General features: G+C 42.2%; 1 protein-coding gene across 5 annotated transcripts in view; it reads left to right on the top strand.

The window, feature by feature from the left end:
• Nucleotides 1-26,346, top strand: part of CLUAP1 (clusterin associated protein 1) — a 44,090-nt gene that overhangs the window by 6,000 nt on the left and 11,744 nt on the right. For 3 of the 5 annotated variants that reach the window (XM_082644234.1, XM_082644233.1, XM_082644232.1), the window contains exons 4-9: nucleotides 187-366; nucleotides 2,985-3,080; nucleotides 5,251-5,334; nucleotides 9,516-9,649; nucleotides 16,518-16,659; nucleotides 18,705-18,777. In XM_082644234.1, coding sequence (XP_082500360.1) covers nucleotides 187-366; nucleotides 2,985-3,080; nucleotides 5,251-5,334; nucleotides 9,516-9,649; nucleotides 16,518-16,659; nucleotides 18,705-18,777 — 709 coding nt within the window. Of the gene's footprint in view, nucleotides 1-186; nucleotides 367-2,984; nucleotides 3,081-5,250; nucleotides 5,335-9,515; nucleotides 9,650-16,517; nucleotides 16,660-18,704; nucleotides 18,778-19,873; nucleotides 19,952-26,346 lie in introns of all 5 variants that reach the window. The other 2 variants (XM_082644231.1, XM_082644230.1) reach the window with 1 other exon arrangement.

The raw sequence follows: 26,346 nt of genomic DNA, 5'->3' as shown, positions 1-26,346 counted from the left end.
TCCCCTGCATTGGCAGGCAGATTCTTAACCACTGCACCACCAGGGAAGTCCCGAAAGTTTGATTCTTAAAATGATTTGGTTATATCCCTATTGTTGGCAGTGACATTTTCAAATGACCTACATGGAATTTGGTTTAGATTTTACGTGGAATGGGTCTTAAACTTTTTTTTTTTAATCTGAAAATAGGCCACTAAGGCACATATAAAGCTCAATACTAAGAAGCTTTATCAAGCAGACGGGTATGCAGTGAAAGAACTATTGAAGATCACCTCTGTCCTTTATAATGCTATGAAGACCAAAGGTATGGAGGACTCTAAAATAGGAGAGGAAGATATCAGCAAATTCAAGTTTGACCTTAGCTTAAAGGTAAGGACAATGCAAGGCTTGTAGTGAGGGATGGAATGTTTATTTCTCAAACTCTGAAATGGGCTGTATCAATACAGCATCACTTCTTTCCTTACTCCTTGACTGAGGGCCGTTTGTCAGTTTTGTGCTCGTCAGCATTTGGATCAAAGCAGAAGGGACAATAAACGCAACTTTTTATTGAAAGCCTGCTGCTATCTGCCAGGCACTCTTCAAGCACTGGGGATACAGGCGTGAATACCAAGGACAGGAATCCTCTGTTCCCGCGGCTCAGTTTGGGGAGCCAGACTGTAAACCGCAAAGCAGAAGGAGTGACAGGTCAGATGGGCTGCATGTGTGGAGGATAGTAAAGCAGGGAAGGGGCTGGGGTGCCGGGGGAGGTGTCTTAAATAGAGGGCTAGGACAGCCTCAGGGATTGGGTGACGGTTTCAGCAGAGATCTGAAGGAGGGAAGGAGCAAACCATTCAGTGGAAAGGTGTGCTGTGTGTGTTTGAGGAAACACAAGGGGGCCATGTGATGAGAGCTGGGATGGGAGGCAGCCTCAGGCCTGTGGTCCCTGGAAAGCTACTGTCAAGACTTTGACTCCGAGGTGGAAAATCGTTGAGTTTTGAACAAAGAAGTACATAACTTGAAACTTCATATTAAAAGGATCACTCTGGTTGCTGGATTGAGTCGGACTGAAGGGGGGAAAAAAGTGGAAGTCCAGAGACCTGTTAGAAAGCAGGAGGTGACAGCGCCTTTGAGCAGAGTGGCCATCAGGTGCTCAGCTGAGCTTGGGGAGAGAGTGAACTGCCAGGCGTCGGAGGACTCGATTAAAGCAACAAGCCAAACATGAAAGCTGTGTCTTTAATCACTAACTGCAGTGGTATAAGCAAGGGGCTAAAGCCAGAGGAAGTGTCAACTCCCTGTTTCATAAGACTGCTTTGGCAGTTTTAATGCCCCCTGAGGTGTGGGAGAAGGTGTTTGCCCCGCCTTCCCCAATAAGGAGGCCTCAGCAGAGGCACTGAAGAGGACCTGGACCCAAGGCCTCAGATAAAGAGACCTAGGAATGCAGGTCTTTATGAGAACATGACTGGCCAGAGGGCCTGGTTCCTTGACTGCAACTCTCTTCAGAGACTGCAGGGCACTGGTGTTCGAGCGCAGCTTTCCCCAGGAGGCCTGCCAGGTAAAGCCTCCGGGATTGCCTGTGGTCAGGCCTGAAAAACCATACACAGGAGCCAGATCCTCACTGGGAGGAAGTGGTCAGAGGTTAGAGCATATTTTGAAGGTAGGTCTTATGGATTGGGTGTAGGTTGGAAGAAAGCAGACAGCACAAGGAAGGTCCTGAAGCAGCTCTGTCTGGTAGCGCTTTCCCTGCTGGTGGATGTGTTCTGTGTCTCTGCCACGCGATACGGTAGTCGCTAGCCACGTGTTGCCAGCATAACCAAGGAACTGAGTTTTAAGTTTTATTAAATTTTGTATGGTTTAACATTGAAGATGGCCACACGTGACTAGTGGGCACGATATTAGATATCATGGCTCTAAAGTTTTGGGTGTGAGTTCCTGCAAGGACAAAGTTGCCATCTACTGGAGAAGAGTTTGGAAGGAGCAGGTCTGGCAGGAAAGATGAGGAGTTTGGTTTGGGACATGTTATGTTTGCGATGTCCACGAGGTGTCCAAGTGGAGATGTTAAGCCTCAGCTCACGGCTTTAATCTTGGTATCAGAGCTGAGAGCTTGTGGGGAGTGTGCGTGGAAGGGAGGTCTGGGGTGGGGGGCAGTGTGCGGCTGGACTCTGCTGAACTCCAGTGCTGAGAAGTGGGGCGGATGAGAGGACTCCCAGAGAGGAAGCTGGGAACTCGCTGCTGGTGAGGAAGCAGCTATGCGAGAGGAGTCCTGAGGACTGAAGAAATGGGAAGGAAGTCACCAGCTGTGAATGAAGAGCAGGAGTTGTCAGTGGTTTGAAAATGAAAGAGAGTGGGAATTCGTTGTTTTGGGGAGAGGGAGAGGGAGAGGGAGCTGAGCTGAGAAATGTTTGGGCTCTTTGGAAATTTAGTGTATTCATGGAAGAGGGTGTGACGTGTAGATCCTAAGAAAGAAGCTGTGCCCAGGGCCAGATCATCATCATCTTCACAGCAGTGCCTTGTGGGAGCTTGTAAGGCCTTCATGCCTGTGAGCTCATTTGAGCTCACAGCAGCCCAGTGAAGTGCAGCCTGAAGGCAGAGAATGAGGGGACAGGGAGGATTAAACATAGGGCATCAGGGTTCTGCGGTAGGCATGTGTCCCTCAGTTTGCCCCTCCTTTGCTCACCCCACCACCGCCAGGGTCCGTTATTATAGGAAGCGTGTCAACGTTCACAGCCCCCACACCTCCTTGTTGCAGAGTACATTTGACATGACATTTGGGTTTTTCAGGTGGCCTGGAATTGGTCTAATTTGTACTTAGATCAGTGTTTCCTAAACTGACATTTTGGGAACTCTCTTCTCCAGGATGTAAATATGTGTCTTGTGGAAAATGTGTTCTATAGTCAAGTAAGTCAAGTATCCTGACTGGAGGTGGGAACCGATATGAACAGATTGATTCTTTCTGAATGCCTAATAAAAACCTGTCACTGAAGTTTCTGTTTTTGATATTTTCCTTCCAGATTGCAGATTTGAAAGCAGCCAGGCAGCTTGCTTCTGAAATCACTTCCAAGGGAGCATCTCTGTATGACTTGCTGGGCAAGGAGGTGGAGTTGAGGGTAAGCAGTGTTCAGATAATTCAGTTACCTCCTTAGCTAAGCAGATTTCCAAGGTTTCTTTTCCAATTCTGTTTTTTCCTGTTCTTTTGATTTTATTAAACGGTACCTGATTAAATGAGCTACTGTGTGGGAAAGTAATATACATATGGTGTTTGCTGCTGTTCGTGCTTCTGGTGGGCTCTGGTCTGTTTCTAATACCTTTGACATCTAGTTCAGGAATAGCAAATATGTGCCTGTTGCTGAAACTTTCCTCCTTGTGCCTGTGGCCGACTTTATTGATCATGATGCTTTCCCCCAGTACACTCAGCCTTGGCATTCTTCCCAACAAAATGCTCTTCTGAGCCTGTGGTTCCCAAATCTTGTTGCCCAGTGGAATCACCTGGGGATCTTTACAAACTACTGATGTCTGGCTTCCATGCTCATGTCATTGGTATGAAATGTGACTTGGGCACTGGGAGTTTTAAGTCTCCTGGGTGGTTCTAACGTACAGCAGAGTTTGGGAACCAGTCATTAATCTAGGCAGTCACTACCAATCATTTGAAGTTGATGTTACAGTTGAAACTTATTTGCAGTCCTTATTCTAGCCCATGCCAGTCAAGGAGGATGCTCTGTCCACTGTGTTTAACGAGCTGTTGAAGAGTGGGTTCGTAAAACACCCTTGGAGCTCCTATAGAGCTTTTTAAATCACCCGACATCCAGGTCATTCCCCATACCAGTGGATCAGAATGTTTGGGGGTGAGAGCCAGATTTTTAAAGATCTCCAGGTGATTCCAGCGAGCAGCAGAGTTTGGGACCTACTGGTTGGAGAAGAAATGGAGTGCTGTTTAATTCTTACCTGTGAGGATTTATGGCATTTGAAGCATACATGCTCACATCTAATGTTTTTGAATTAAATGCACTTAGTTCATTCCATTCCCATCAGGTGTATCATCCATGACTGCTCTCTCACTGCCTTGCCTGTGTTCTGGCATTGCTGCTACAGTGTAATGGCATTTTTCATTTCTGCCCTAGGAACAGACTGGAAGCTGGGGACTTGGTGCTAGCTCACCATCCCTGCTCTTGATATATTGCCACCTGGTGAAGTGTAGTTGGCAGAACAAACCTGACATAATGTCTGACAGCTAATTTAGATAAGCAGTGAGGCAGCTCCCGGCTTTCCATGTTTTCTGTTTATAGTGCAGTAGTGCACATGTCTACACGTGTTCCTCACAGTCCCAGAGACAGGAGCTGGTCACTTGCTATTTGCCAGCAGAGCCCTGGCTTCATTGTGAGGCTCACCAGGATTCCCCTGGGGGCTCTTTTAGCACTGTCCTGTAATGAATTGATGGAGCAATCAGGCCGAACTGTTGCCATGGAAGCCAAGAGACCCTGAATGTAGGACTTCTCAAATTCTGTGTACAGTCATGATCTGAGGAAGATCCCCTATCCAATATATGTTTTTCATACACTCAACAAAATATTCATTGAGAACCAACACCAACCACAGGCAAGGAGGGCACTGTGCTCTGTGTCCTTGAGTAAGTCACGGTCCCTGCCCTCAATACTTTTCCACTGTGGGGGAGGTAATGTATACTGTGGAATAAAGGAAGCACGAGACAGGATTTGATAAAGTGCTCCAGGAACCCCATAACTGCATCCGCAATGAAGTCCCATGTCTCGGAAATTTCCAATACTGATATGATAGGCACAGATGCCTCCCTTGATGGTTAGTGGTTAGTGCTAGGGGCAGGGCCGAGCTGATTCTTCTCATTAGTTACAGTTGTCAGTGATAGGCAACTTGGACATGATCACAAAGAAGATTGTACAGGCTGGCAGGGGGTTCAGACAGCAAGTTGAGCTGCACTTGGCTTGGGGTCACCTGAATGGAATGCAAGTAAAAGAAGCAAATTTGGGAGAAAAGATTCTAGATGGTGAGTTCAGGTTCCCATGGTGTTAGGGTACAGGGGGCCTATGGCTGGAGAGGGGACCCTTGAGCACTGGAGAGAGGCTAGGCTGGCCGGAGGATTACAGAAGACACTTGGAGGAGGTGATGACAGGAGTGCTTTTGCGTCAGAGACCCACACAGTAATGAAGCTTTTGAGAACCAGTCCATAAGCCATATCTAGACAGGGGAATTGGTCTTGAGAATTCGTCTTCTGAAAAAATAATTTCGCTTCATTGTTTCCCATAGGAACAGAGAACAGAAGCAATTGCCAGACCTCTGGAAATAATTGAGACTGAAAAAGTGATGAGAATTGCAATAAAAGATATTTTGGTAAGATTACTTCGCTTTTACTTAATGTTTTTGTGCCTGGGACTGGAAAATAGTTCCTGGCTCTACAGGACAGAACAAGCCAGGCCTCATAACAAAGAAGGGACAGGTTAGTGGGGAGGTGAAAAATTTAGAGCACATTCTAGAATAGTTGGTGACTTACTGTTATTTTTCCCCTCATTACAAATATGAACAATTTCTCCTGTTGCTAAAATTTTGCCAGTTTTATTAATTTAATAATTCTCTTAAATTCTGCAGTAATTTTAGTAAATACTTTATGGACTCTTCATACTTGATTTAACCAGTTCCTCACTGCTGGGCATTTAAATGATTTCCAGGTTTTCTCAACTTTAAACAGCACTGTATAAATAGAATGATCGTCATCCTTTACTACTTACCCATGATCATTTGTTATTTGCTTATCTCACCTAAATCATTCATTTGGAAAGCAGAAAGTGAGGGGGACTCAGACTACTTGGGTTTGAACCCCTCTGTGTGGTTTTAGGCAAGTTACTTAACTTCTCTGTGCCTCACTTTCCGCATCTATAAAATGGGAGGAATGGCAGTGCCCACCACCTGGGATCCTTGTGAGCATTCATTATGACAGTGCGTGGCACATAGTAGGTATTCAGCCATTATTAGAGATTCATTTTATTCAGTAGACACAGATAGGGGGGCCTTACGTAAATTAAGAATAGTTATAAAACAAGAATTTGCTGTGAGTTGTACAAAACTCTAAGATCGGTTTTTATAGTAGTCTTATCATAAAACACTAATACTCCCTGCACAGCCCAGCACAGACAGTCAGAGCCTCAGCAGGGTGAGACATGCAGGGTAGCCAAGATGGGAGATGGTTACATACAGGCAGGTTGATCAAATAAGTAAATATATTAAAGATAATGGAAGCCAAGGTTCTCACTGTTGGAGAATGGAGTTACAGATATGAAAAGGGAGAAAATTAGATTGAACCCTGAAATAGGAGGTGTTGGTTAAATGCATGCATTTCAATATGTAGATAGATATAGGAATAAATTTTGTTGTGTGTATGTACGTGTAGCATATGTATGTAGTATATTTATGTACATACACATGCACACCCACATACACATTCATACACTCCTTAGCTCTGAGCATACCTAGCACCCAGATCTTGGTTTCTAAATGCCATTCTCCACTAAAATGAAGCAGGGCTCTTCAGGAGAGATGGCTGTTTCCAAAGCTGGGACAAGAAAGTACAAGATCGGGCCTCCCTGGTGGCGCAAGTGGTTGAGAGTCCGCCTGCCGATGCAGGGGATACGGGTTCGTGCCCCGGTCTGGGAGGATCCCATATGCCGCGGAGCGGCTGGGCCCGTGAGCCATGGCCGCTGGGCCTGCGCATCCGGAGCCTGTGCTCCGCAACGGGGGAGGCCACAACAGTGAGAGGCCCGCATACCGCAAAAAGAAAAAAAAAAAAAAAAAAAAAGAAAGTACAAGATCTTCTTGTGCCAGAAAGCAAGGAAGTGCTCAAAGAGTGTCAGAAGGACACAGAAGCCAGCTTCCCCTGGCCACACCAGGGACAGGATAAGCATCAAAATGAATGAATTATAGTAATGGATTGTAGACCATTGAATGAAATGGGAGATCTTGAGTTCTCACTGATAAATGAATACATTGAAAACTGATGAAGAGCAGGTTTTTCACATAGTTTCAAAGTAGCTCCCTACAAAATACTTATTAATTACAGAGAGGAAAAGAGTAACGTCATAGGAGAAGCCTGACAGACACCCTCTTAATCCAGTGACCAAAGGAATATCACCAGTGATGGAGCAAGCCAGAATTATGCCTGCCTGATGGGATGCAGGGTTCAGTGATATCTGTGCTATTCCTGCTACGGGTGTGTAATCTGAAGCTAATCAGACAAAGGCAAATTGAGGGGCATTCTGTAAATTCCCTGGCCCCTCCTCTTCAACAGTGAAAAGTTCATGTTCCTGTCATGAACATCCAGGAGAGGTTGAGGAGCCATTCCATACTGAAGGAGGCTAAGGAGACCTGATGACTGAATGCCAGGGGTCACTCCCATCTGCTGTTAAGGACTTCATGGGGACAGTGAGTCTGAGGGTTGGATGGGGGTGGTGCGTCAAGAGTTCATTTCCTGTCTTGATGATTGTGTTGTGGTTATTTAGAAGAAAGGCCTTATTCTCAGGAAACACACATTAAAGTATTTAGCAGTGATGGAGCCTCAGGTCAGCAGTTCATTCTCACCTAGGTTAGGAAAAAATGTTTTGTATTATACTTCAGCTGTTTGTAAGTTCCTGATTGTTTCTAAATTAAAAAAAAAAAACTAATGATAATACTTCTGCGCTTGTCAGTGTTCTGGCTGAATCAGGTTAGCATGGCATGAATGTGCCTTTAGCACTAACTCAGTATTAAAAATGGAACAACCAAATGAGGGCACAGTTCATTTCTTGGTGAACACCTCTTAAGATATCTTTTCGTTGCTGGAAAATATACATGATATTTGATAATTCTAAAAACAAAAGCGAAACAACAACATGGATACTTAAAAGGGATTATGAAATATAGGCCATTTATTTCAGAAAGCTAGAGAAAATTTTTTGTGTTTATCACATTTGTCTTTTCTGAGGAACAGAACCTTTTTAAAAATCTTTATTTTTGGGGCTTCCCTGGTGGCGCAGTGGTTGAGAGTCCGCCTGCCGATGCAGGGGACACAGGTTCGTGCCCCGGGCCGGGAGGATCCCACATGCTGCGGAGCGTCTGGGCCCGTGAGCCATGGCCGCTGAGCCTGTGCATCTGGAGCCTGTGCTCCACAACGGGAGGGGCCACAACAGTGAGGGGCCCACATACTGCAAAAAAAAAAATCTTTATTTTTGAAGTCAGATAGATTCACTAGGTTTTAATCTGACTTTGATTCAGAGAAATAGTTGCCATCAACCTGAGTTGTCTGTTCAGAAAGGCGACCCACCTTGTCTTCCTCTGAGAGTGAACTCACATCTCTGCTGGGGTTTTTAAAGTACTTGCAGCAAATCAGTGGTTAGTGATATGATTAATCTTCATGAAAGCATCTTCGAAATGGTTAGTGTACTTAGGCAAAAAAAATTAAGCCATAAAGTGTTGATAAAAGTGACTACTTCCAAATATGCACTGTCTCTGAGAGTCGTGGAGCGTGTCTGGGCTCCTTAGCTGATTTCTTTGTGGACCGCATAGTGTTTCAGAGGCCTGCAGGTAAACAGTCAGTAAACCTTCATGGGGCTACACATGTGTAAAGTCCTGGAGGGGAGGACTCCACCTTGGCCATCTGGAACTTAACAGCAGAGTTGGATAGTCCCAGCCTGGGGGCGCAGGGAGCAGTTCTACACTTGGCTGGTTGCGTTGCAGATGTCATTCCTAGGGCAGCAGATTGCATCTCTGAGCCACAGGCCTTGACCTGGCCCGCTTCCCAGACAACATGAGTGTGAAGACAGTGCATTTACTCAGACTAGCCCTGGCTCAGATGAACTTGCTCTTATGGGAGGATGGGGAGGCCTGTGGTTTTCACCAGTGATCTCTCTTCCCCTTCACGCTGCCCCCTTGCCCAGGGGCCTGTGTCACACTGCTGCCCAGGCTCTCTCCCCAAGGCTGGGTCACAACAAAGCCACCCAGGGAGCCACTTTCTCCTAACAGAGTGGTTTCTCTGTTCAGTCTGCGGTTCAGCTGCCTGGGAGGGGGAGAGGAACCTTCTCTCAGTCCCAGCAAGCAGCGCATTAGAGCTGGGACCAGGCGGCGTTTCTTTTTGTTCCCTTCTAAGTAAAGCTAAGATAAAGCTTGTGCGTGCATGTATTGTATAAGTCAGTTATTTGTAGCTGGGGAGTAGCCTGAACTATGTAAATGAAGGCAAACCAACCCTTCAGAGTGAGGTGTAACCATCTAAACAAGTGAGGTGGCAGGAGGTTTTGGGTCCCTCTTTGGAAACACTTTCTCATGGAAAAAAAAGTAGATGATTCTTTCTGGGCCTATGTAATGTTCCTCCTGGAAATAGTTGGTTAAACGAGTGATGGCTTTGGGGAGGGTTTGCTCTGTTTGCTTCCCCTTGATTCTGTTTAGTGAGGTGTTGCTGGGCTTGAGGGGTTGAGAAGTCCTGCTCTTCCAAGAGTCAGGTCGTGGTCCTTATTGGCACATTTGTCTCCTTCATTTCCTGTTAAATGTAGGTGCAGGTTCAGAAGACGAAAGACCTGCTCAATAATGTGGCCTCTGATGAAGCTAACCTAGAAGCCAAAATTGACAAGAGGAAATTAGAGCTGGAGAGAAATCGGAAGCGACTGCAGACTCTGCAGAGTGTCAGGTAGATACGAACACCTGAAGAGTGAGTAGAACACTGTCTCTGCAGGTTAAAGCAGACTGAGGGAATATATATTGTCAGTGGTATTAACCTTTCAAGCAGTGGGAAAAGCCCGGCATAAAGATGTCTCTGCTGCAGAATGTACGTGTGTTTTTAACAGGCACACTGCTAAACTCATTCTCTTTACTGCTTTCAATATGTCTGGAAAACTGCTTAGTTCTTGAACCTCCCTTCTAGCTTTTATAGCTTCTTGGAACGCAAGGCAAAGTAAGTAAATCCAGATGGCGAAAGTTATACAAGGCCTGGCTCCTCAGATCTGTGTCTCGCCATAAATTAGGTGGAAACAGAAACATACTCCCATTTCTTGGTTTGAGTAGATTTTACAGTCTATAATTCCTCACTGGTAATTCATCCTTCCTCTGACTTTCCCTTTCAAGTGTGTGCCTCACATTTTCTTGGAGCCCACACTTCCCCCCACCGCACCTCTTTCTTGTGCCCTCCCTTTTTCTCTCACTTTGTACCCTCCTTCCTTTGCTTTGTTTCTGTGTTGCCCTTCCTCCCTTTTCATTCTCCCTTTATTTTTCTCTCTTTACTCATTCCTTTCTCCAGCTGCTGTATTCTCTCTGAATGTGTCTTGCTTTCTGGGGACACGTGCCTGGCCCACACTCTGGCTCCTGTCCTGAGATCTGCGGGAAGGCAGCACCTGGGGGCAGCAGACCAACCGAGGGAGCATCAAGGCTTCCTCCTTGCCAAGGGCAAGCCCACGCCCCTTCTGCCTCTGGATCAGGGCCACCAGATAGATTTATCTCATTAAAAACTTCTGCCTTTCAAGCATAAATTCATTTTTGTTAAGCCTCAGATCTTTTGTTTTTTTTAATTTTATTTTTTTTATACAGCAGGTTCTTATTAGTCATCAGTTTTATACACATCAGTGTATACATGTCAATCCCAATCGCCCAATTCATCACACCACCATCCCCACCCCGCCGCGGCTTTCCCCCCTTGGTGTCCATACGTTTGTCCTCTACATCTGTGTCTCAACTTCTGCCCTGCAAACCGATTCATCTGTACCAATTTTCTAGATTCCACATACATGCGTTAATATACGATATTTGTTTTTCTCTTTCTGACTTACTTCACTCTGTATGACAGTCTCTGGATCCATCCACGTCTCAACAAATGACTGAATTTCGTTCCTTTTTATGGCTGAATTCCATTGTATATATGTACCACAACTTCTTTATCCATTCGTCTGTCGATGGGCATTTAGGTTGCTTCCATGACCTGGCTATTGTAAATAGTGCTGCAGTGAACATTGGGATGCATGTGTCTTTTTGAATTATGGTTTCTCTGGATATATGCCCAGTAGTGGGAGTGCTGGATCATATGGTAATTCTATTTTTAGTTTTTTAAGGAACCTCCATACTGTTCTCCATAGTGGCTGTATCAATTTACATTCCCATCAACAGTGCAAGAGGGTTCCCTATTCTCCACACCCTCTCCAGCATTTGTTTGTAGACTTTTTGTTGATGCCCATTCTAACTGGTGTGAGGTGATACCTCATTGTAGTTTTGATTTGCATTTCTCTAATAATTAGTGATGTTGAGCAGCTTTTCATGTGCTTCTTGGCCATCTGTATGTCTTCTTTGGAGAAATGTCTATTTAGGTCTTCTGCCCATTTTTGGATTGGGTTATTTGTTTCTTTAATATTGAGCTGTATGAACTGTTTATATATTTTGGAGATTAATCCTTTGTCCGTTGATTCATTTGCAAATATTTTCTCCCATTCTGAGGGTTGTCTTTTGATCTTGTTTGTGGTTTCTTTTGCTGTGGAAAAGCTTTTAAGTTTCATTAGGTCCTATTTGTTTATTTTTGTTTTTATTTCCATCACTCTAGGAGGTGGATCAAAAAAGATCTTGCCGTGATTTATGTCAAAGAGTGTTCTTCCTATGTTTTCCTCTAAGAGTTTTATAGTCTCCGGTCTTACATTTAGGTCTCTAATCCTTTTTGAGTTTTTTTTGTGTGTATGGTGTTAGGGAGTGTTCTAATTTCATTCTTTTACATGTAGCTGTCCAGTTTTCCCAGCACCACTTATTGAAGAGACTGTCTTTTCTCCATTGTATTTCCTTGCCTCCTTTGTCATAGATTAGTTGACCATAGGTGTGTGGGTTTATCTCTGGGCTTTCTGTCCTGTTCCATTGATCTATATTTCTGTTTTTTTGCCAGTACCATATTGTCTTGATTACTGTAGCTTTGTAGTATAGTCTGAAGTCAGGGAGTCTGATTCCTCCAGCTCCGTTTTTTTTCCCTCAAGACTGCTTTGGCTATTCAGGGTCTTTTGTGTCTCCATACAAATTTTAACATATTTTGCTCTGGTTCTGTAAAAAATGCCATTGGTAATTTGATAGGGGTTGCATTGAATCTGTAGATTGCTTTGGGTAGTAGAGTCATTTTCACAATATTGATTCTTCCAATACAAGAACATGGTGTATCTCTCCAGCTGTTGGTATCATCTTTAATTCCTTTCATCAGCGTCTTACAGTTTTCTGCATACAGGTGTTTTGTCTCCCTAGGTAGGTTTATTCCTAGGTATTTTATTCTTTTTGTTGCAATGGTAAATGGGAGTGTTTCCTTAATTTCTCTTTCAGATTTTTCATCATTAGTGTATAGGAATGCAAGAGATTTCTGTGCATTAATTTTGTATCCTGCAACTTTACCAAATTCATTGATTAGCTCTAGTAGTATTCTGGTGGCATCTTTAGGATTCTCTATGTATAGTATCATGTCATCTGCAAACAGTGACAGTTTTACTTCCTCTTTTCCAATTTGTATTCCTTTTATTTCTTTTTCTTCTCTGATTGCCGTGGCTAGGACTTCCAAAACTATGTTGAATAATAGTGGTGAGAGTGGACATCCTTGTCTTGTTTCTGATCTTAGAGTAAATGCTTTCAGTTTTTCACCATTGAGAATGATGTTTGCTATGGGTTTGTCGTATATGGCCTTTATTATGTTGAGGTAGGTTCCCTCTATGCCCACTTTCTGGAGAGTTTTTATCATAAATGGGTGTTGAATTTTATCAAAAGCTTTTTCTGCATCTATTGAGATGATCATATGGTATTTCTTCTTCAGTTTGTTAATATGGTATATCACATTGATTGATTTGCATATATTGAAGAATCCTTGCATCCCTGGGATAAATCCCACTTGATCATGGTGTATGATCCTTTTAATGTGTTGTTGGATTCTGCTTGCTAGTATTTTGTTGAGAATTTTTGCATCTATATTCATGAGTGATATTGGTCTGTAATATTCTTTTTTTGTAGTATCTTTGTCCGGTTTTGGTATCAGGGTGATGGTGGCCTCGTAGGATGAGTTTGGGAGTGTTCCTTCCTCTGCAATTTTTTGGAAGAGTTTGAGAAGGATAGGTATTAGCTCTTCTCTAAATGTTTGATGGAATTCACCTGTGAAGCCATCTGGTCCTGGACTTCTGTTTGTTGGAAGATTTTTAATCACAGTTTCAATTTCGTTACTTGTGATTGGTCTGTTCATATTTTCTATTTCTTCCAGGTTCAGTCTTGGAAAGTTATACCTTTCTAAGGATTTGTCCATTTCTTCCAGGTTGTCCATTTTATTGGTGTAGAGTTGCTTGTAGTAGTCTCTTAGGATGCTTTGTATTTCTGCAGTGTCTGTGTAACTTCTCCTTTTTCATATCTAATTTTATTGATTTGAGTCCTCTCCCTCTTTTTCTTGATGAGTCTGGCTAATGGTTTATCAATTTTGTTTATCTTCTCAAAGAACCAGCTTTTAGTTTTATTGATCTTTGCTATTGTTTTCTTTGTTTCTATTTCATTTATTTCTGCTCTGATCTTTATGATTTCTTTCCTTCTGCTAACTTTGGGTTTTGTTTGTTCTTCTTTCTCTAGTTTCTTTAGGTGTAAGGTTATATTGTTTATTTGAGATGTTTGCTGTTTCTTGAGGTAAGCTTGTATAGCTATAAACTTCCCTCTTAGAACTGCTTATGCTGCATCCCATAGGTTTTGGATCGTCCTGTTTTCATTGTCCTTTGTCTCTAGGTATTTTTTGATTTCCTCTTTGATTTCTTCAGTGATCTCTTGGTTATTTAGTAATGTATTGTTTAGCCTCCATGTGTTTGTGTTTTTTACGTTTTTTTCCCTGTAATTCATTTCTTTTTTTTTTTTTTAATAGCTGTTCTACGGTTTTTTGTTTTTTTTTAATTAACTAATTTATTTATTTTTGGCTATGTTGGGTCTTCGTTTCTTTGTGAGGGCTTTCTCTAGTTGCGGCAAGCGGGGGCCACTCTTCATCGCAGTGTGCGGGCCTCTCACTATCGTGGCCTCTCTTGTTGCGGAGCACACGCTCCAGACGCACAGGCTCAGTAGTTGTGGCTCACGGGCCCAGTTGCTCTGCGGCATGTGGGATCTTCCCAGACCAGGGCTCGAACCCGTGTCCCCTGCATCGGCAGGCAGACTCTCAACCACTGCGCCACCAGGGAAGCCCTCAATTTCGTCTTCTATAGCTGTTAGCAGTTGCCTTATGTATTGAGGTGCTCCTATGTTGGGTGCATATATATTTACAATTGTTATATCATCTTCTTGGATTGATCCCTTGATCATTATGTAGTGTCCTTCCTTGTCTCTTGTAACATTCTTTATTTTAAAGTCTATTTATCTGATATGAGCATTGCTACTCCAGCTTTCTTTTGATTTCCATTTGCATAGAATATATTTTTCATCCCCTCACTTTCAATGTATATGTGTCCCTAGGTCTGAAGTGGGTCTCTTGTAGACAGCATGTATGTGGGTCTTGTTTTTGTATCCATTCATCAAGCCTGTGTCTTTTGGTTGGAGCATTTAATCCATTTACGTTTAAGGTAATTATCGATATGTATGTTCCTATGACCATTTTCTTAATTGTTTTGAGTTTGTTTTTGTAGGTCCTTTTCTTCTCTTGTGTTTCCCACTTAGAGAAGTTTCTTTAGCGTTTGTTGTAGAGCTGGTTTGGTGGTGCTGAATTCTCTTAGCTTTTGCTTGTCTGCAAAGCTTTTGATTTCTCCATCGAATCTGAATGAGATCCTCGCTGGGTAGAGTAATCTTGGTTGTAGGTTCTTCCCTTTCATCACTTTAAATATGTCATGCCACTCCCTTCTGGCTTGTAGAGTTTCTGCTGAGAAATCAGCTGTTAACCTTATGGGAGTTCCCTTGTATGTTATTTGTTGTTTTTCCCTTGCTGCTTTCAGTAAGTTTTCTGTGTCTTTAATTTTTGCCAATTTGATTACTGTGTGTCTCAGCATGTTTCTCCTTAGGTTTATCCTGTTTTGGGACTCGCTGTGCTTCCTGGACTTGGGTGGCTATTTCCTTTCCCATGTTAGGGAAGTTTTTGACTATAATCTCTTTAAATATTTCCTCTGGTCCTTTCTCTCTCTCTTCTCCTTCTGGGACCCCTATAATGCGAATGTTGTTGTGTTTAATGTTGTCCCAGAGGTCTCTTTGGCTGTCTTCATTTCTTTTCATTCTTTCTTCTTTATTCTGTTCCGCAGCAGTGAATTCCACCATTCTGTCTTCAGGTCACTTATCCGTTCTTCTGCCTCAGTTGTTCTGCTATTGATTCCTTCTAGTGTAGTTTTCATTTCAGTTATTGTATCGTTCATCTCTGTTTGTTTGTTCTTTAATTCTTCTAGGTCTTTGTTAAACATTTCTTGCATCTTCTTGATCTTTGCCTCCATTCTTTTTCTGAGGTCCTGGATCATCTTCACTATCATTATTCTGAATTCTTTTTCTGGAAGGTTGCCTATCTCCACTTCATTTAGTTGTTTTTCTGGGGTTTTGTCTTGTTCCTTCATCTGGTACATAGCCCTCTGCCTTTTCATCTTGTCTATATTTCTGTGAATGTGATTTTTGTTCCACAAGTCTCAGATCCTTTTAATAGAAAAATTTCTCTGTTTTCCTCTAGTCCAAAAGATTATATATTATTTTCTAGTTTGTCTGTTTATGTTTTTATTTTTTAAATTTTTTTGGCTGTGCCGTGCGGCATGCGGGATCTTAGTTCCCCGACCAGGGATCAAACCTGTGCCCCCTGCATTGAGAGCTCGGAGTCTTAACCAGTGGACTGCCAAGGAAGTCCCTATCTGTTTATATTTTTAAAAGAACAAAGTTTTCCCTTTAAGATCAATAATAAGAGAAAAAAATTCAGCAAACCAATTGAAACAGGTTTTTATGGTGTGGTTTTAGTTTTAAGTTTTATATTGTTTAAAAACTTAGCTTTAATTTGTAGCAACCTATATTTCTCTTTTTAGGGGACTGATTAAATTTTGGACATTCAAACAGAATATTATGCCCAACTAAGATAATGCATATATTTAATTTATTGATTTTTAGAGATGTGTATGATGTATGATTATTCTTTAACTCTGTATTGAAATATGTGCCATATTGAGTGAGGAAAAAAGACCTCAGAGCTTCATTTAAGATAATATACTTAATGTTTGTTAAAAAGAAATGCATTTCTGTATGTATCTATGCATAGAAAAGTCTGGAAGGATGTATGTCAAATATTAAGTGCTAATACCTAGTGATGGGATTATGAGTAATTTTATTTTTATTAATACTTTCAGGATTGTTTCTAGTTTTTACAAAGAGCGTGTCTTAATTTTTGATTAAAAGTATCTTCATTTTGTGGGGAGGGAAGAGAAAAGGGGAAATTTGCTTTAGTTACAAGAATGAAGAACCTTCTCTAATTAAAGGCTTTCCAAAGAAAACCAGGATGGAATCTGGAGCTCTGAATACCAATTTCAAACTACTGTATTTTTGTATGTTGATTAATCTTTCAATTTTTATTTCATTTTTTTTTCTAGGCCAGCCTTTATGGATGAATATGAGAAGACTGAGGATGAATTGCAAAAGCAGTATGACATTTATCTAGAGAAATTTCGAAATCTGGCTTATCTGGAACAGCAACTCGAGGATCATCGCAGGATGGAGCAAGAGAGGTTTGAGGTGAGTGCTTAGTCCTTCTGTATGACCATTCGTTCTGGTGTGTTACTTTGTACTTGTTGACATGCCAGTTTGTAAATATCACTGTGAAAAGAATATCAGGTGAATGTTTTTTCTCCCTGATCAGACTAAGGATTGCTCATGTGATTCTTCTGTTTTTCTGGTTGTGTAGCCTGGGCTCCAAGGTTGTCAAATCTTTGGTAGTAGGTTGTCACCAGAGTTTGGTCAGTTAGGACTACAGACAGGGCTGGGACATGACCTGTGCAGTTGGATACAGCTGCAAGCTTAGAAGCGCCTGGGCTTGCTTTAATCCTCTGCTGTCACCGTCTTGAAATTCTTAGTAATTTTTAACTGCATTTTATTTTGCACTGAGTCCCACAAATTATGTAACATGTCTTGTGTACAGATCTTGCTTGGTCAGTTCACTTTAAGATTTTCAAGTCCTGGTTTATTGAATCACCCAGAGTAGCTTTTCAGAAACTACTTTATAAAGAAGAATTGTAGCTTATTGATTATGGTGGGAAATATGTATGACCTATAAACTGACCAGCTGTCTTTCAGGTTCCTTTCATCCCAATGTGTAAGGCCATTTAGGAAAGAGTAGTTCAGATCCCAGCATCAGTTGATAAATATGGAATCAGAGCAAAGGAATTGGACAAAGTTGGTGTCATTTTGAATTGCCCTTATCCCCTAGGGATATTTCTGCTTAACCCTAAAATAGGCATTTGGAATCTATGTTCACAGTGAAACTGGTCTCCAGTCTCCCTTTCTCATGCTGTCCTTGACAGCTTTTGGTATAAAGGTTATCCTAGCCTTATTACAAACCTGGACATTTGAATTAGGTGACGCTACTTTGTTGCCAAGAGGGCTGGCTCTAACTGACACCTTCATCTGGACATGTTTATCTGGATGAGGAACCCGTTGCCACTCTTCCTGTAAGGCAGAGGCAGGCCATGGAGGAGTGGAGGGTCCAGGACAGGCATGTTTTGAGGGCAATGAAAAGACCCTGGAGTTCTAGACATTTTAAACATTGGGTGTCTGGGAAAGAGACAGTGAAAATAAGCTGATCATTTTGTACTATTGTCTGGGCCACCCCTGGGCTCAGAGAACGTACCAAAGAACGCACCTCAGGATGCGAGTGGGTGGCCCCGGTTACTTCTGAGGGGCACCTTCCTGCCCATCCTCCCTTCAGCAAGTACCTACCCTCTTTTTCTTCTGTGCTCACAGCTACTCCCCATGCTTCTAATACCTGGTCCCTCAAAATATCTCATGCATGAAACAGTGCTTCCTTTTTAACATTTAGAACAACAGCACGTTTTTAAAAGCCAATTTCCTCTCCCATTCTCTCTTTTTCTTTTTTTTTTCGGCCGCACCGCACGGCATGCGGGATCTTAGTTCCCCAATCGGGTGGATCCCGCACCCTCTGCAGTGGAAGTGCGGAGTCTTAACCACTGAACCACCACAAGGAAGTCCCTCCCATTCTCTTTTTTGACAATAATCAGGGACACATTTTGTAACCTAACTCAAGTATTAGCTTTTTTTATACCCTAGGAATTAAAACTAGTATTTCTTTCTTTCTTTTCCTATCTGATCACTCGTACCATTTAGCCCCTTTCAGGGTTAGAATTGTGCAGGGCAGAAAAATGATAAAATTCGTACTTTATTTTAAGAGCAAGAGGCCCCATAGTTGATACATCTGTTCCTGTGTCCACATCCCACACAGGCACACGTGACGGGCATCTTGTTGTGTTGTCAGTTTTCTTCAGAGGCAGTGAGGTGTAGTGGGAGGAGCCTGGCTTTGGGGACCAGTGAGGCCCATTTTGGGCCAGTGGTGTCACTTCTGGGAGCCCCCCTTTTCATCGGGCTGCCAGAGTGATGACGGAGAAGGGGTGTTGAGTTTCCCATGCAGCGTTAGTTCTCTTCCCCTTCCTATAGTTTAGTCTTTTTTGCTTCTATATCACAAATTTAGCAGTACTTACATGGTAAAGAATAATAAAACAGTACAGAAAGTGTCATTTCTTCTGGATCTTGTTTTTCCTGCTCCATAGGAAGCTGAAAACACTCTCCGTCTGATGCAGAACAAGCTAAAGGAGGAAGAAAAGCGATTGCTCAAGAGCAGAAGTAAGCCCACACTTTTTTTTTTTTTTTTTTTTTTTTTTTTTGCGGTATGCGGGCCTCTCACTGTTGCGGCCTCTCCCGTTGCGGAGCACAGGCTCCGGATGCGCAGGCTCAGCGTCCATGGCTCACGGGCCCAGCCGCTCTGCGGCACGTGGGATCCTCCTGGACCGGGGCACGAACCCGTATCCCCTGCATCGGCAGGCGGACTCTCAACCACTGCGCCACCAGGGAGGCCCAAGCCCACACTTTTTAAATGGACGTGCTTACTCTGGACTAGAGTTTTTAGCCTCGGAAAACTTACACGCGTATTTTATTTATTTTCAAAAGGCAATTTTCTCACAACTTTTATATCAGGTACCATTTTAATTCACTCAGGAGCTCAAGAGAATGTTTTAAATTACATAGCATTTAAAGTACATTTGGTTTTCGTGCCAACTGAAATACTGTTTTCCCCTGTTTAAATGATACAATTAGTTTGAGTTGCATATAATTATACAAGAAAATTTTCTCTTAGAGGTCTTGTAGGGTTCCTTATTTTAAGGCAAACTGAGGGAAAGCAAGTATTGTGACGCAGTACAAGTGTACTTACTTGAAGGTAGTCCCCCCACTTCACACACACCTGTCATATGTCCCCCAGTAATCCAAAGTCGTTCATCTAGGCTCTCAACTGTAGAGAAATGGGGGTTACCAACTTGTGAGACCTAGATTCTGGGAAGAAATGTTCCCCATGTCTGGGTAGCACACTTCATCCATGAACTTCACCAAGGTGTCAAGTCAGCCTTGGGAGCAGTAGCAGCACATGATCTTCACGCGGAATTGATGGCTTTGTCTCACAGAGTTACTTCTCTTGCTTGTTTCTCTTCCTGTGATGGTTTTTTCTCTCAGGCTGGCGGGAAGTGTACCTGTCCCAGCAGGTGTGCTCTCTCTGCCTTTTCCCTTTGTATCTCTTTCCTGTCATACTTGTTCTATGCCTCTCTCTCCTGAATGTCAGGAAACTCTGGAAGAAGAGTAGGGACTGCTGTGAAATTCTCTAGGGGCAAGTTTAGAAAATTCCAAGGGCCTTTCTAGCGAAAGCAGCCCCTCACCTTTATGGTTCCAGGTCGGCCAGGAGTGCCTGAAGCAGCCCTAAGTGATAAGCCTGCATGGAATTTATCCCCTTCCGAGAGGCCCAGCACAGGTAAGAGCCCGGTTGGTTGGCTGCATCCTGCTCTGCCCTGGACCAGCACATTAAGACCTTTCTCAGTGATCTTGCTTTATTCTTCTGAACTCAGACTTTAATTTTGTGATCCATAGGTTTAGGATCTCATGAAGGACAGAGATTCTCATGAGTATGTGTGATTTAGTTTTTTTGGAAAAATAAGTTCCAGTTTAAACCAACTTAATGAAGGAAAGTGCTTAATTTAGTAATTTTTGAGCAAAGAAGTTAGGGAAATATTTACAAAGGACCATTCTCAGTTCTATTCATCCTAAGCTTCTTAAGATGCCCTGTCTTTCTTTGCTTTTCTGCACATGTGGGAACATTGCCCAGAGTATTGGGATATAAAGGAAGACCTGAACTTTTCTCCATCTGTGAAAGACTCCTCTGAACAGAAAAATCTAATAGTACATAGATGTGAATCGGGGCAAGAATTAGCAAAATCCAAAAGCTGGAAGAGAGCATCTTGTTCAGGCCACTCTGCAGGTAGCTGATTCAACCCAGCAAAGCATTATTGAGTATCTGTTCTGGGTGCTAAGGACATAGCAGTGGACAGCAGACAGGGTTCCTTGCCTTAAACGATTTGATGTGCTAATGACATGCTGGGGGACAAACAATAAGCAAGCTGTTTGTGGAAGGTGAAAAATGCCATGGGGGAAAATGTGGAGCAGGTAAGGGGCATAGGGAAGGTGTAATAGAATTGCAGTTTTAAAGAGGAGTCAGGGTAGACCTCACCAGGAGATGCTGTTTAAGCAAAGGCTAAATCAGTAGAGCTGGGGAGAAGGGAGCCATCAGATGGGGAAAGTCCCAGCCTTTCTGTGAGAGACTCAGTGAGTTTCGCTGAGTGAGGAAAAGTATGAACACATGGGGCTGGAGCTGAGGCAGATGAGATGAGCTGGAAGGTGGGCCGTGTGCTTGAGGGGCTCACATTTGATGGAGACTGTCTTCCCTGTTAAGCAGGAGGTAAAGTCATCTCAGATTTGGCTTTGGGATTTGGAGTAAGAGGTTTGAGGAAGAGAAAGTTTGAGTAATTAGAGATGGGAGAGTGCCACAGGCCCCAGAGATTAAAAAGGCAAAGTGCTCTGCTGGGATGCCCTGTAATAAAATTCAAGGGCGACTCTTCATCTTCCCACCATCCTTTTAAACCTTGTTGCTGGGGGTAAATTTATAACTCTATCCTCGGTAGGATTCAAGCACTGTAGCATTAGGAACTTAAAGAATCCTCTGAATTTATAAAATGACCAGGAATTTCTAGAAAGCAACTGAGTAACCTTGCTGTGGTTCCATTTTTATGGTGTAGTGGAGAGCAGATGTTCATGCATGTCATGCACATTTACCACATGCCTACTGTGTGACGGGTGTTGTGCCAGTGCACAGTGATGGAAAAGGCACTCAGGGATCTCCACGTCTAGAATTGCACCATCGGTACCCGGCCATGAGCTGGTGTTCTTGGAGCACTTGAAACGTGGCTAGTCCGAATCGAGATGTGCTGTTTGTGGAGAATATACACCAGATTTTGAAGATTTACTATAAAAGTAGAGTAAAATTACTCATTAATACTTTTAAAAATTGGTTACTTTTTTTGAATTTTATTTTATTTTTATACAGCAGGTTCTTTTTTTTTTTTTTAAGATGTTGGGGTAGGAGTTTATTAATTCATTTATTTATTTTTGCTGTGTTGGGTCTTCGTTTATGTGCGAGGGCTTTCTCTAGTTGTGGCAAGTGGGGGCCACTCCTCATCACGGTGCACGGGCCTCTCACTATCGTGGCCTCTCCCGTTGCGGAGCACAGGCTCCAGACGCGCAGGCTCAGCAGTTGTGGCTCACGGGCCCAGCTGCTCCGCGGCATGTGGGATCCTCCCAGACCAGGGCTCGAACCCACGTCCCCTGCACTAGCAGGCAGACTCTCAACCACTGTGCCACCAGGGAAGCCCCAGCAGGTTCTTATTAGTTATCCATTTTATACATATTAGTGTACATATGTCAATCCCAATATCCCAGTTCATCATACCACCACCCCTCCCACCCGCCACGTTCCCCCCTTGGTGTCCATACATTTGTTCTCTACATCTGTGTCTCAATCTCTGCCCTGAAAACTGGTTCATCTGCACCACTTTTCTAGGTTCCACATATATTCACTCTGTATGACAGTCTCTAGATCCATCCACGTCTCTACAAATGACTCAATTTCGTTCCTTTTTATGGCTGAGTAATATTCCATTGTATATATGTACCACATCTTCTTTATCCCTTCATCTGTCGATGGGCATTTAGGTTGCTTCCATGTCCTGGCTATTGTAAATAGTGCTGCAGTGAACATTGGGGTGCATGTGTCCTTTTGAATTATGGTTTTCTCTGGGTATATGCCCAGTAGTGGGATTGCTGGGTTATATGGTAATTCTATTTTTAGTTTTTTAAGGAACCTCCATACTGTTCTCCATAGTGGCTGTATCAATTTACATTCCCACCAACAGTGCAAGAGAGTTCCCTATTCTCCACACGCTCTCCAGCATTTGTTGTTTGTAGATTTTCTGATGATGCCCAATCTAACTGGTGTGAGGTGATACCTCATTGTAGTTTTGATTTGCATATCTCTAATAAATAGTGATGTTGAGCAGCTTTTCATGTGCTTCTTGGCCATCTGTATGTCTTCTTTGGAGAAATGTCTATTTAGGTCTTCTGCCCATTTTTGGATTGGGTTGTTTGTTTTTTTGTAATACTGAGCTGCATGAACTGTTTATATATTTTGGAGATTAATCCTTTGTCCATTGATTGGTTTGCAAATATTTTCTCCCATTCTGAGGGTTGTCTTTTCATCTCGTTTGTAGTTTCCTTTCCTGTGCAAAAGTTTTTAAGTTTCATTAGGTCCCATTTGTTTATTTTTGTTTTTATTTCCATCACTCTAGGAGGTGGATCAAAAAAGATCTTGCCGTGTTTTATGTCAAAGAGTGTTCTTCCTATGTTTTCCTCTAAGAGTTTTATAGTCTCCGGTCTTACATTTAGGTCTCTAATCCTTTTTGAGTTTATTTTTATGTATGGTGTTAGGGAGTGTTCTAATTTCATTCTTTTACATGTAGCTGTCCAGTTTTCCCAGCACCACTTATTGAAGAGACTGTCTTTTCTCCATTGTATATCCTTGCCTCCTTTGTCATAGATTAGTTGACCATAGGTGTGTGGGTTTATCTCTGGGCTTTCTGTCCTGTTCCATTGATCTATATTTCTGTTTTTGTGCCAGTACCATATTGTCTTGATTACTGTAGCTTTGTAGTATAGTCTGAAGTCAGGGAGTCTGATTCCTCCAGCTCCGTTTTTTTCCTTCAAGACTGCTTTGGCTATTTGGGGTCTTTTGTGTCTCCATACAAATTTTAACATATTTTGTTCTGGTTCTGTAAAAAAATGCCATTGGTAATTTGATAGGGATTGTATTGAATCTGTAGATTGCTTTGGGTAGTAGAGTCATTTTCACAATATTGATTCTTCCAATACAAGAACATGGTATATCTCTCCAGCTGTTGGTATCATCTTTAATTCCTTTCATCAGCATCTTACAGTTTTCTGCATACAGGTGTTTTGTCTCCCTAGGTAGGTTTATTCCTAGGTATTTTATTCTTTTTGTTGCAATGGTAAATGGGAGTGTTTCCTTAATTTCTCTTTCAGATTTTTCATCATTAGTGTATAGGAATGCAAGAGATTTCTGTGCATTAATTTTGTATCCTGCAACTTTACCAAATTCATTGATTAGCTCTAGTAGTATTCTGGTGGCATCTTTAGGATTCTCTATGTATAGTATCATGTCATCTGCAAACAGTGACAGTTTTACTTCTTGTTCTCCAATTTGTATTCCTTTTATTTCTTTTTCTTCTCTGATTGCTGTGGCTAGGACTTCCAAAACTGTTGAATAATAGTGGTGAGAGTGGACATCCTTGTCTTGTTTCTGATCTTAGAGTAAATGCTTTCAGTTTTTCACCATTGAGAATGATGTTTGCTGTGGGTTTGTCGTATATGGCCTTTATTATGTTGAGGTAGGTTCCCTCTATGCCCACTTTCTGGAGAGTTTTTATCATAAATGGGTGTTGAATTTTATCAAAAGCTTTTTCTGCATCTATTGAGATGATCATATGGTATTTCTTCTTCAGTTTGTTAATATGGTATATCACATTGATTGATTTGCATATATTGAAGAATCCTTGCATCCCTGGGATAAATCCCACTTGATCATGGTGTATGATCCTTTTAATGTGTTGTTGGATTCTGCTTGCTAGTATTTTGTTGAGGATTTTTGCATCTATATTCATGAGTGATATTGGTCTGTAATTTTCTTTTTTTGTAGTATCTTTGTCTGGTTTTGGTATCAGGGTGATGGTGGCCTCATAGAATGAGTTTGGGAGTGTTCCTTCCTACGCAATTTTTTGGAAGAGTTTGAGAAGGATAGGTATTAGCTCTTCTCTAAATGTTTGATAGAATTCACCTATGAAGCCATCTGGTCCAGGGCTTTTGTTTGTTGGAAGATTTTTAATCACAGTTTCAATTTCATTACTTGTGATTGGTCTGTTCATATTTTCTATTTCTTCCTGGTTCAGTCTTGGAAAGTTATACCTTTCTAAGAATTTGTCCATTTCTTCCAGGTTGTCCATTTTATTGGTGTAGAGTTGCTTGTAGTAGTCTCTTAGGATGCTTTGTATTTCTGCGGTGTCTGTTGTAACTTCTCCTTTTTCATTTCTAATTTTATTGATTTGAGTCCTCTCCCTCTTTTTCTTTTTTTTTTTTTTTTTTTTTTTTTTTTTTGCGGTATGCGGGCCTCTCACTGTTGTGGCCTCTCCCGTTGCGGAGCACAGGCTCCGGACGCGCAGGCCCAGCGGCCATGGCTCACGGGCCCAGCCGCTCCGCGGCATATGGGATCCTCCCAGACCGGGGCACGAACCCGTATCCCCTGCATCGGCAGGCGGACTCTCAACGACTGCGCCACCAGGGAGGCCCTCCCTCTTTTTCTTGATGAGTCTGGCTAATGGTTTATCAATTTTGTTTATCTTCTCAAAGAACCAGCTTTTAGTTTTATTGATCTTTGCTATCGTTTCCTTCATTTCTTTTTCATTTATTTCTGATCTGATCTTTATGATTTCTTTCCTTCTGCTAACTTTGGGTTTTGTTTGTTCTTCTTTCTCTAATTCCTTTAGGTGTAAGGTTAGATTGTTTATTTGAGATGTTTGCTGTTTCTTGAGGTAGGATTGTATTGCTATAAACTTCCCTCTTAGAACTGCTTTTGCTGCATACCATAGGTTTTGGATTGTTGTGTTTTCCTTGTCCTTTGTTTCTAGGTATTTTTTGATTTCCTCTTTGATTTCTTCAGTGATCTCTTGGTTATTTAGTAATGTATTGTTTAGCCTCCATGTGTTGTGTTTTTTACATTTTTTTACATGTAATTCATTTCTAATCTCATAGAGTTGTGGTCAGAAAAGATGCTTGATATGATTTCAGTTTTCTTAAATTTACTAAGGCTTGGTGTGTGACTCAAGATGTGATCTATCCTGGAGAATGTTCCACGCACCCTTGAAAAGAAAGTATAATCTGCTGTTTTTGGATGGACTGTCCTATAAATATTAATTAAATCTATCTGGTGTGTTGTGTCATTTAAAGCTTGTGTTTCCTTAAATATTTTCTGTTTGGATGATCTGTCCATTGGTGTAAGTGAGGTGTTAAAAGTCCCCCACTATTACTGTGTTACTGTCGATTTCGTCTTTTACAGCTGTTAGCAGTTTCCTTATATATTGAGGTGCTCCTATGTTATGTGCATATATATTTATAATTGTTATATCTTCTTCTTGGATTGATGTCTTGATCATTACGTAGTGTCCTTCCTTGTCTCTTGTAACATTCTTTATTTTAAAGTTTATTTTACCTGATATGAGTATTGCTACTCCAGCTTTCTTTTTTTTTGCGGTACGCGGGCCTCTCACTGTTGTGGTCTCTCCCGTTGTGGAGCACAGGCTCCAGACGCACAGGCTCAGCGGCCATGGCTTGCGGGCCTAGCCACTCCGCGGCATGTGGGATCTTCCCAGACTGGGGCACTAACCTGTGTCGCCTACATCAGCAGGCGGACTCTCAATGACTGCGCCACTGGGGAAGCCCTCCAGCTTTCTTTTGATTTCCATTTGCATGGAGTATCTTTTTCCATCCCCTCACTTTCAGTGTGTATGTGTCCCTAGGTCTGAAGTGGGTCTCTTGTAGACAGCATATATGTGGGTCTTGTTTTTGTATCCATTCATCAAGCCTGTGTCTTTTGGTTGGAGCATTTAATCCATTCACGTTTAAGGTAATTATCGATATGTATGTTCCTATGACCATTTTCTTAATTGTTTTGCATTTGTTTTTGTAGGTCCT

The sequence above is a fragment of the Mesoplodon mirus genome (genome assembly GCF_964341445.2).
Source record: "Mesoplodon mirus genome assembly, chromosome: 15".
NCBI lineage: Eukaryota > Metazoa > Chordata > Mammalia > Artiodactyla > Ziphiidae > Mesoplodon > Mesoplodon mirus.
Note: the sequence above shows the minus strand (reverse complement) of the source record. Positions and strands in the feature narration are given on the sequence as shown.